Genomic DNA, 12,015 nt, shown 5'->3' with positions numbered 1-12,015 from the left:
TCACATAGATCCAGAGCTTTCAACTATACTCATCGACAAATGAGACGAAATACCTATTTCCACCAATGATATGCTTCTCAAAAGGGCCACATACATCCGAATGTACAACTTCGAGTATGCTGGAGGATCTGATTGGCATAGTCAAAATGAAAGACTCTATGGATTGCTTCCCTACTAAGCAACATTCACAAAGGTTGTCGGACATCACAAGACTTGGTATACCAGTTTCCATATCTTGAGTGATCAGTTGATTGAGTGACCTAAAATTCAGATGGCCAAACCTCAAATGCCACAACTAACTATTCTTGTGGTCGATAACTGTTTTCAGACATTGTACCTTAGTCGAACTAATCATGGTCTTAAATGTCCTATTCTTCGATAAAGGAGATTTCAAGACCAAATTATTCCGAGTGTCAAACAGTTCCAATGCTTCATCTTTCTTAACCATTGAGAAACCTTTTTCGACTATTTGTCCAACACTTAGCATATTGCCCTTCATTCCATGTACATATAGTACATATTTAATCATAGATTTCTCTCCATTACTCCTTTGAATAACTACGTCGTTAGTACCTTCTGCTTCCAATGAGCTATTATTAGCAAATTTGACATGCTCTTCTTCAACTCATCGAATTCTGCCAACCACACATTTCGACCAGTCATGTGATTCGAGCAACCAAAGTTGAGGAACCAGATCTTGGAGTCGACATGGTCATCTACAACCGCCGCCATAGCCATTAAATCATCAAAATCATCTTAATCCTAACGTGCAAGGTTTTCTCCTCCGTCCTTGCCTTTTGCCACTCCCTTGTCTTTCCTGTACTAACAATTTTTAGCCACGTGGCCCCATTTTTCATAATTATAGTGCCTGACAACTTTTTTTCTCTTCTTTGTCTTTTTGATAGGTGTTTCTTTATCCTCTTTTCGAGGATTCAAAAGCCCTATCATCGACCTTGTGCTTGTGAGGGTTCGACCAAGACTTTTTACTCTGAGTCTTGTCTTCTTTGCCTTTGAACTTGTTAGAACAACCATGCTTCTTCCATGCCTAAGTCTAAAGTGCTTGTATCGAGTCTTGAACCCTTTTCCTCTCGACGATCCTAATCTCACGCGCCTCCAACGAACCAACCAAATCTTCCAGTTTTAGGGTTTCAAGATTGTTGGATTCTAGAATAGCTATGATAATATGATCAAAGTGAAAGGTCAGCGTACGCATTACCTTATCAACTATTATCTTATCAATTAGGGTTTCGCCACAACCATTCATGAGATGGATGAGATTCTGCACCTTCGACATATAGCCTACAATCTTTTCATCATCTCCCATATATATCAATTCATATTGTCGTCCTAAAGTATACAATTTAACAACTTTAACTTTCTCACCTCCTTCATAGTATTTGACAAGAATATCCCATGTCTCCCTTCACCGATTCATCATGAGAGATCTTGTCAAAATTCACTGAATCTACCGCCGATTAGATGCAATATGCAACCTTGCAATCTTTCTTCTTTGACTCCTTGTGTGTAGTTTTCTGCACGTCGGTTGGATCTTGAGCAAGCTCAAAAATGTCGTTTTTGACCATTTCTATGATTTCATGAAAACCGAACAAATACCTTATCTACTTGCTCCATCGGTTTCAATTTTTGCCGTTAAGAATTGGAAGAGAATTCAGAATGCCATTAGTGTCATTCATCTTTGCAACGATTAGTTCATGTTCCTTGGAAACCCGACCACCAACGTGAAGTTCTTGAAAACACGATAAAGAACACGACTAGAAGTTCTAGATACCAATTTGTTAGTGCGCGAGGCAATTCTAGTGAGGATAGAAAGAGAGAAAAATAAGGAAATAAGGATTAATATTATTCGATAAATAAAAATTGATTTACAAAATGTCTATTTATATACAACAATGGGTATTTCTATCTCTAATCACCGAAGACTTCTACCACATTACAGTAGGGTGTTCAAATCCATACTAATCCAAACAAAAACCACAAATCGATAAAAAACCGTAAAAATTTGAATATTATTGGATGTATTTCGATGTTATTTGGTAAAACAGCTCGGTTTGGTTCAAATTTTGGATTGAGTGTTCAAAATCATTCCAAACTGAACCAAACCGCATCTATATGTTTTAATACATACTATTTAATTTTTATTTAATACGATATGTTTTAATAATTTATTATTCAATGATTCTTATTTGGTAAACTATTAATTAGTTTAATTTAATGTATTTATTTTTATTATTTCATTTGTTTCAATCAGAATATTAATTTTTTATATACTATATTTTATCTATTATATTAAATTTTATAATTTTTAATAGAGTTAAAAGGTAGTGCACTGACAGTGTAAAATAGTTTTACACTGGCATTCATAGGGAGTCATGAATGTGCCATGTCATTAAAATTTTTTTAAAATAAAAGAATGTTTTAATTGGATGCATGGTGGTGATTGGTTGACAGTGTAAAAATATTTTACCCTGTCAGTGTATGACCCATTTTCTCTTTTTAATATTTTATAATTTTAATAAAAAATATAATTTTTAATTTAGATATCTAAAAAACCTATTCAAATAAATCGTATGAAATTGGATTGGATCCGATAGAATATTTTAATCAATAATTCAAAACTAAATCGAACCGTTTGTAAATTTACTTTTGAACCGGATGAAGTTTTACTTCAAAATCGATTCAAACTGAACCACAAACACCCATGACTTACATACCTTCCACATTGATTATGGTTAATTTGTCATTCAAACATGCATTTAAAAAATAAATATATAATTAAAATAATTCATTAATACGAGAGAGAATATTCATTAGAGCAGAGAGAGAGATAAAGACCTAATTATTAAAAGTACTGAGGTTTAAATGTAGTCAATTCTATTCTTAAATAACCATTTAAAAAAATTCTCAAGCTATTATTCTCTGGACTTTGTTGAAGAATTTGGAGATGAGAAAATGATTTTTTTTTGGTTGAAAATATGAGAAAATGATTTTGAAATAAAGAAGAATGAAGTGAAAATGATTGAAGAATTTGAATTGAATTATGAGAATTTGAAGGTTTATTTTATTTTTATTTAATAATCAAAAGTTTCATTAATTTGAGAAATTAAAAAAATTATATTTGAAGGAAATCAGAGAATTTAGATATATTTCCTAATTCAATTTATATAGTTATAATATTTTAAATGTTAAAAATATATTAATAATATATATTTATTTATTATTAAATATAAAAACAACTATTAAAAAAAGTAAAATATTTATTTATTTTTTCCCTTATTATTCATTTTCCTCCAAACTCACGAACACAACTAAAAATAATACCGATTCCTTTTCCACACACATTTTAATATGATGCTATTTGATTTGAACAAAAAAAAAATCACATTGTATTCATCATGTTTTCATCTTTGATTTTTAATAAAATACATTGAGTTTAAAAAAAGAAGCATTTTTTTTAAAATTGTTTTAAAAATATATCTAATTTTGGTTATCTTAAAATATATGATTAAGTGAATTTGTAATACTAATATTCAGTGAATCTAACAAGATACAAAGAATTATCCATCTTCACATAATCACATTCTCACCAACTTCCCAAACCCACATTTAAAAAATAGTGGGTAGGTAGTGACAATTGACAACTTAAAACACTACCATTTCACAATTCCCCTTTGCCACCAACCAATTCAACTTTTGTGAACTCAACACCAACACCCACCAAACCTGAAACAAAGACTATTTCATTTTCCTCAATTCATCATTCTCTTTTCCATTCCCAATTCCCATCATGGCTTCTTCTCTCTCCACCAAACCCTTCCTCACCGTTACCAGAACCGACTCCTTCGCCGCATTCGGTTCTCCGAATTCCGATCTCCGATCTCTCTCCACCGTTTACCTCCGTCCTCGCTTCCCCAAGAAACTCCGTAAGTTCCCCCTCTCTCTCTGTAATTTTTTTTTTTTGAATTCGAGAATTGTTAGTTGAATTTCCTGCTCCTTTGATTGAGTACTTTCGCGACCTGAAATTTTCGGTACTAGAATTAGATTATGGATATGGAGTTCATGTCATGTAAGAAATTTTGAAATTGCATTGCATGCATTAGGTTATGTGTAATTGGATTTCAATTTCTTTGTTATTAAGAGTTTGTTTGGATAAGCAGCTTATTTGTAGATTATAGCTCAAGTACTTATCAAAATAAGTATCAAAATAAGTACTTATGAATAAGCTCACATAAACCATTTTTATAACAAAAGATTACATCAATTCAAATTATTTTTATATATGATATAAGTTATTTTCTTAATAAGTTCAAAAAGTGTATGAAAAATGTTACAAGCTGTATTGATATAGTCACCCAAATAGTGTCACAAAACTTAGGTTAGTGTATGTTTGGTTTAGCTTTTGGAAGAGCCAAGAATAATTTTAGAGGTGTAGAATTGATTCTGGAATGATTTTGAGGTGTTTGGTTCTTCTAAAGTAGAATTGATTGTGCCTCCAGAATTGATTCTACTTGAAGTTATAATTTGTAGTTTTTGAGGTTAAAACACTGAAATTTGTTGTTCAACTCACTTTTACATAAATGTATCCAAAATAAATCACTTTACATCCAACTCATTTTTAACCTGAATCAATTATGTAAAATCAATTCACTATGAATCAATTCTCCTCACCGCAAAACTAAACATACACAATTGATAAACTCAAATAAGTCAATCCAAACATGATCCCCTTTAGGAATGGCTGATAGTGCTAACTTTCCTTGAACTGCCTTCAGGCGTAATTTTTTTTGCCCGTTTCAAATTTTAATCTCACTAGCTGATGTAGGAAGAGTCTGGAAATAAAATAACCCGTGAGAATTGAAAATGATATAGATAGTTCAGTTAAGTGATTTTTCCATCTTTATTTTTTCAACTTAAAATTCAAGTATGTTTGCTTTGAAACTATGTTAAACACAATGAATTAAAGGAAATAGTTGCACTACTACTTCTCACGCTGGGTGCATCTTAGGAAGTCTAATATAATGGTACTGCGATGGCTGGGCATTTAAGTTTTTGACACCATTGATTTATTACAGAGATTGTGGCAGCTGGGAGCACCTACGGGAACCACTTTCGGGTTACGACATATGGAGAATCTCATGGAGGAGGTGTTGGTTGTGTCATTGATGGATGTCCTCCTCGCATCCCTCTTTCTGAAGCTGACATGCAAGAGGATCTTGACAGAAGGTAAATTGGCTTCAAAATTATTTCACTGTACTTGCTCTGTAAAATGGCTTTTGGAGGCTACATAGGAGTATTGTATAAGATGGATGTTATTGAAATGCATTCTGAACTGCTAGTAAAAGAATGTGACATTTATGAATAATAGCTGATAGGCCATGATTGCTTCTGGCACAGCACGACTTTAAAAAATAATAGTGCAAGTTCTTGTGTATAGGAGGCCAGGTCAGAGCCGAATTACAACTCCTAGAAAGGAGACTGATACATGTAAAATATTTTCAGGAGTTTCAGATGGTCAGTATTTCTTCCTACTACTATTATCTGGGAAGTTGCAAGTTTCTTGACAAAAGTTCTTAATCTGTAATTTATTAATTGCAGGAGTTACTACAGGAACTCCAATCCATGTATTTGTGCCCAATACTGATCAAAGAGGAAATGTGAGTGTTGTTTCATGTCCAGAAATATTCATTAAAGATAAGCATTCATGTCCTTGATTTATGGGGCGGTTAAATTTTTGTACTTTCGGCTGTTTTTTTCTTTCAGGATTATAGCGAGATGTCATTAGCTTATAGGCCTTCCCATGCAGATGCAACCTATGACATGAAGTATGGTGTCAGATCAGTTCAGGTATTGACCTTTACAATGTAATAAGAGGTATTTTCATTCAATGAGATATGTATTAAGCTCATATGTCTTAACTCCTATATTTAGGGTGGTGGTAGATCTTCTGCTAGAGAAACCATTGGAAGGGTTGCTTCTGGCGCTGTTGCTAAGAAAATCCTTAAAAAGTTTGCTGGAACTGAGGTGTGTTACTAGTCTCACAAGTTTAGCTAATATTTCTTCAATTTTTTAATAAACTAAGAATATTTATCATATTAGGAGTGTGTCAGGCTTTTTTGACCGTCCAATAGAAAATTGGTATTGGGAAATCCCTTGAAAGAACAATACAAAACTTTGAGGGAATGCATCCTCCTTGCCCAAAGACTCATATTTCCTATCAACTGGCATCATGCCACTCCCTCTCGACCTATCTCTTATTTATGGGCAAAATACCTCAATTGTTACAGTTATCTCTGTCCAACCAAACCAACTAACTACTTGATAAATCCTCTATCGAAATGTCCTAACAAACACCTCACCCACCTAATGAAAATCATTCACCTTGTCCTCAAGTTGAACATCTTGTAGTTTCTGAATTCATTATTCCACCAAGGTCCCTAATATTGGAAACACGGTGTATAGGATATACATATGAAAAATTAGGATTTTTTTTCGCCCTCTGTGTAATATAAAGGTTATCTTGTTTTAGTTCCTGTAATTTTTTTTTTTGGCTGAAATGGTCCCTATAATATTTACCTTTTTCACTTCAGTCGATGTTTGTTTTGTTTCAGTCCCTATATATACTTTTTTGGGGTTTGTTTTAGTCCCTGTAATATTTATTTTACGCAAAATTTGTGATTGTATGATATTGTTAGGCCTGTTACTAACGAAGGAAACTCAAATGAGCAATTAGTCCATCAAGGCAATAGTAGGCTTAGGATTTGGTATGTATATTCTAGAAACGGTGAGGTGGGAACTTCTAGTATTAAGTGAGTATTAGTGACATGGCAGTAAAAGGTTGAGACTTTTATCTGTTTCCTGATTATCTGGAGTTGAGTGTGGATTGAGGGGTATTTTAAGAATTGAGAAACTAGTTTGAGTAGCTTCCTATAGGAGCCTAGTTCTGTGGCAGATTTGGGGTACTGTCCCTATCTGCAATTCCTTCACTATTCATCATTAATACACAATCTCTTGATCATTTCTGTTTTTTATATTTTGCATTTTGTCTGAGTGATTCATTTTCTGGTTCGCAACAGATAGGGACTCGGAAAAAAAGTGAGTATTCCAGAGACTCACCAAAAAATAGTTAGTGTAGGTACCAAAACAAAATAACAAGGTCCGAAATGTAAAATGGGCATCCTCCTAACGATATTGATCTTAATATGATGTAGATATATGTGCTTTATTTGCCAATTCCTTCAGAAGTATCCTTAGCTAATTTCTTGGATTTTCAGATTCTTGCCTATGTCTCTCAAGTTCACAAGATTATTCTTCCTGAGGACTTAATTGATAACGATGCACTGACACTTGATCAGGTATAAATATAATTGTTATTTTCATATTTATATATGCTAGAATGTACCTTTTGTAAAATTGTTTGCATTAGATTTTGTGCTGTCATGTATTATAAACACCAAGCTGGCTATCTGTTTTATTTTTATATCCTTTTTTATGGATATTCGGATGCTACTAAGTAGCAAATATTTTTGTCAAGCCTGCTTATCACTAACTAGAAAGACTACTTATAATTCCATTTCTTGGAATGCATTTTCAAATCACGCATAAAAGTTAAAACTATTGATTTTGTCGGAAGAAATTTTGACATTCATGTATGAAATGACTAAATTGTCCGTATTTCATTAACTTTTATTTTTCACATTTAAAATAAATTCACTCTAGATTATCAAATTGAAAAGAAAAATTTCAGTTCACATATAGAATATATATTCTATATAATATAACGCATAATTATAAAAGCTAAAAGTCTAAAACAGATTTTGCCAAAGAGACTGATGATAGAAACCAGAATTTATACTACTGAAACTGTATTTATTATTTACTGAAAATGGAGCTTCACAGCCCTTACAATAGTGGAAAACAGAAAAAGAAAATGTAAACCAGAATTCTATGAACTCCGAAACCAAAGAGAAATCTCTCCTAACTATTTACCAACAAACTTTCTGAGTATCTCTCAACTTCCCTTCCCTCTCTCTCTCTTTTAACAGAAATTTCGTAAAATTTAGGGAATGTTCTTACTAACACTTATTGGTCTAAGGCCCAAACTCAGGGTCCTATCATAGTCCATAGACAAAAGTGACTCATGGAGGAAGAAATCTAATTGCGATCTTAAACTGAGACTTAATGTAATTTGTACATGACTGATGAGTATTACCAAGAAAATGACTTTTACATTATTAAGAAAATGGGCGATGGATTTTTTACCATCCCAATCGGTAAATGTGCATATTAGCGTCAACTGGTTTCTTGATTTGATATAACAATTTATACAAAATACAGATAATTAGTGCCTAAATAAACATCTCAAAGGGAGACAGTTTTCACATATTTATTTTTTACTTATGATGAAAGTATTGATTGAACTGTAATGGGACCTTTAATATAAAATGGATAAAATTTCATTCTCATATCAAAAAGTGGGTAATTCATATAGCTAGAATATTGAATGAGTTTAATTATCATATACTTTCTCGTGTATTTTGACCAAATAACTGTATGTACTGATAACTTTGAATAGAAATCTTACAGTGCTCTTTTCTGTTCAGGCATTTACTTGCTGCAGTTTTCCCAATTGGCTCATTATTTGTTATGACTTGTATTAATAATACTTGCTGGTGATATTATGATATTTTGTTCTTGCATCTCTGAAGCCAAATTCCTGGTTCGCCACTATGTTTTGAAATTTGTCCAGATTGAGAGTAACATTGTTAGATGTCCAGACCCTGAATACGCAGAGAAGATGATAGCTGCTATTGATGCTGTCCGGGTGAAAGGTGATTCTGTTGGTGGTGTTGTAACATGCATTGTGAGGAACTGTCCACGCGTAAGTCTTTCCACTTTTCTGTCAAGTAAAAAAAACATCTGCAAAATAATAGGGTATAGTGTAGAAATTAACTTCTAAAAGGGTTTTATGAGAATATATTTGGCTTGCAGCATTTCAATGGAAACATAACGGCGACACTGTAATGAATCAGATTGAAAGAACAAAATTTGTAAACCAAAAATTGCAAAAGACTCTACATATTTTTTAATATATGTATTTATATATATTTTCCTCAGAATATCTTTCAGCTCTGGCTCCTGACTGGAATATTGCATCATATGATTGATCCAGAAATAAATTTAGTAAATATATGTCATAAAGATTCTTGTGGTAATTATAGAAAAATCAGTGGAAATTAAATAAACTCAGAAGCTGGGCTCTTTAGTTATCTGTGATTTCATGAGTTTGGAAGGTCACCTTCCAGGTATTTGCTGTACTCATCAATCATCAGTATACCCCTAGAAATATTAAGTTCGCAGCCTATCAATATTAGATTGCTATTTGAGATATGATTGTGCTATATGATATTTTAATAATAAGAATGTGAGAAAAAGGAAGAAAACAACACTGCTTTGAAACAACCCGTGTTGATTTGCAGCTTTGTATCTCCCTTTGTTTGCCTACTGGAATGCCTTATATCTAATATACACATCTGATCATTACATTGTTTTACATTCAAGTACTTTAAATTATGCTTGTGTTCAAATTTTTAATTTTGTTTTTCAATTATAATAGAAACTAACTTTATTATTTCTCAGGGTCTTGGTTCGCCAGTATTTGACAAACTTGAAGCTGAGCTGGCCAAAGCTGCTATGTCATTGCCTGCAACTAAGGGTTTTCAATTTGGTAGTGGGTTTGCAGGTATTGAATCTTGCTTATGCATGAGTACTTTGTCTTATACATGGATAATTGAACAATATAATTTTCTTTGATCACTTGTGTCTGGTGTATCTTCTGATGGCTTAGTGAAATCATAATAGGTACGTTTTTGACTGGAAGTGAACACAATGATGAGTTCTATATAGATCAAAATGGAAATGTGAGGACAAGAACAAACCGCTCTGGTGGGATACAGGTATTTATTCTGTTCAATAGCAAATTAGTTGTTTCTATATATGCTGTATGACATTCATGCACTTTTTTTTAATCGTATTGTTTATATTAAAAATTAGGGTGGAATTTCCAATGGAGAAATAATTAACATGAGAGTAGCTTTCAAGCCGACATCAACTATTACGGTAAGTCCAACATTCTCTCTCACACACACACATCATACATCATAGATCATAGCAAAAACCAGTGCCAGGGGAGTAAATGAAATGAGCCAAGCTCTCAACTTCTAAATTGGATTGTTAAGATAAAGCTTGATGGATAACTGAAAAATCATACACTGTTTTATGATACCTAACTTTCCCTTTGCTACATAAATCCTCTAATTGCAAGAATTATTTTGGTTCTATGGGGAAACAAACCTTCCTATCTATTTGTAATCATCTATCAATATTAATAAATACATCATTGCATTAAAAAAATTGCGCCCACCCTTTCACCTTTTTCACCCTTGAAGTAAGGCGTGTTTACCAAAACACAACTACTGAAGCTGCTACTTTGATTTCCATTTTCTCTATTTGAATGAGACAATTGCATAGTTATGAATAGTAAACGTCATCTGATTAGCGTACATGATGTATGATTTATTCTTCATAGATATGCTCTGTTTTTGGGGTAGCAACTGAGGGAGCCTTTTGTTTGCGTTCTTCTACTACCTCCAGTTCCTTGGCATGTTTTGTTGCACATGATGATGACTTTTTGCTATTTGATATGATTTGAACATAATGTTATACATGTGCAGAAGAAGCAATCTACAGTGACTCGGGATAAGAAAGAAACAGATCTCATAGCCCGTGGTCGTCATGATCCTTGTGTTGTCCCGAGAGGTTAGTATCTCAACCTTTTTTGAAGTGCTGTCTTTATTAAATTTCAAGTTTTGCCTTTTCATCACTAGAAAAGAAAATTTCTTAAATTTTTATTTGGACTGGGCTTGCAGCTGTACCCATGGTAGAGGCTATGGTAGCTTTGGTACTTGTGGACCAATTGATGGCCCAATATGCACAAAGTAATCTATTTCCCGTGAACCTTGATTTTCAAGTATCTATGTCAGCCAAATTAGAAACAGAAGAAGTGCACTTTTGAAAATGAAGTGGGTGCATAAGTCAATAGTTGGCCTCAGATAAAGTCTTCATTCTGGCTAGTGTTTACTCGACAGTTACTTCGATTTGATGAAAAGTTCAAATTTCCTTAAGAGGACCCGGCTCTTGGTCTGCATCTCATATTCTGGCAAATATGTATGTTTGTGGGTGCTTTGTATTAATACATAAAGGTTAAACTATGTTTTTCTCTTTGCTTTTTTGTCAACATTGTTTCTAGAGTGCCATGCTGCAAAGGCACAGATAGTTGTATTTTATAATGAATCGTATTTGTTGTAAGAAATTTTGTAGTTTCTGAAGTCTGAATTCTTATAAGTGCTGCTCTGCCTTCAATAAATCAAGCTTTGGCGAGTTTAACTTGTTCGTGTTACCCTTTAAGGTTATATTATGAAGAAAAAATTGTACTTTTTGTTGTATGAAAATTGGACTCTATCTTATTACTTATTTATGTGTATTAATTAGCATATATAGACATATAGTGAGTAAAAACTTCACAAAACAACAAAGGAGTACTCAAAATCTTTGTTGCATTCCTGTTTAATTATTCCTGGATCTCCGGATTGGAATGTTGGGCTATATGACTAAACTGGTGGTGCACGAGTTGTTTTTACCTGCTACCCTGTCTTGAGAATTTCTTTGTACACCAATAAGTGAAAAATATCCTTGAATACTCCAAAATATCTTTTATATATACATATCCGAAGAATCTCAATATTTCAGTTTCAATAGATTTTCGAATATGTACATCCGAAGTAATAAATATCTCTATTTTATTTATTTTATTTTAATTTAATTTTGAAAAATATGTATTTATAATATTATTAAAGTGAATTATTATAAATAAAAAGTTATTTAAATATAAATTGTTATAAATAAGAAATAAAGAGATTAAATTATAAATAATGAATAAAA

General features: G+C 32.7%; 1 protein-coding gene across 1 annotated transcript; it reads left to right on the top strand.

Annotated features, from left to right (window-relative positions):
* The first annotated feature begins 3,623 nt into the window (after nt 1–3,623).
* Nucleotides 3,624–11,460, top strand: LOC131622726 (chorismate synthase, chloroplastic-like). The gene is made up of 13 exons (XM_058893764.1): nt 3,624–3,941; nt 5,091–5,241; nt 5,453–5,529; nt 5,614–5,672; nt 5,779–5,862; nt 5,947–6,039; nt 7,290–7,370; nt 8,765–8,896; nt 9,655–9,757; nt 9,877–9,971; nt 10,069–10,134; nt 10,749–10,833; nt 10,944–11,460. The coding sequence occupies exons 1-13, from the start codon at nt 3,806–3,808 to the stop codon at nt 11,087–11,089; spliced, it is 1,308 nt and encodes a 435-aa protein (XP_058749747.1). The 5' UTR covers nt 3,624–3,805; the 3' UTR covers nt 11,090–11,460.
* Nucleotides 11,461–12,015: the final 555 nt, after the last annotated feature.

This window comes from Vicia villosa, unplaced genomic scaffold (genome assembly GCF_029867415.1).
Source record: "Vicia villosa cultivar HV-30 ecotype Madison, WI unplaced genomic scaffold, Vvil1.0 ctg.000041F_1_1_1, whole genome shotgun sequence".
Classification (NCBI taxonomy): Eukaryota; Viridiplantae; Streptophyta; class Magnoliopsida; order Fabales; family Fabaceae; genus Vicia; species Vicia villosa.
This window is presented reverse-complemented; position numbering and strand designations above follow the sequence as displayed.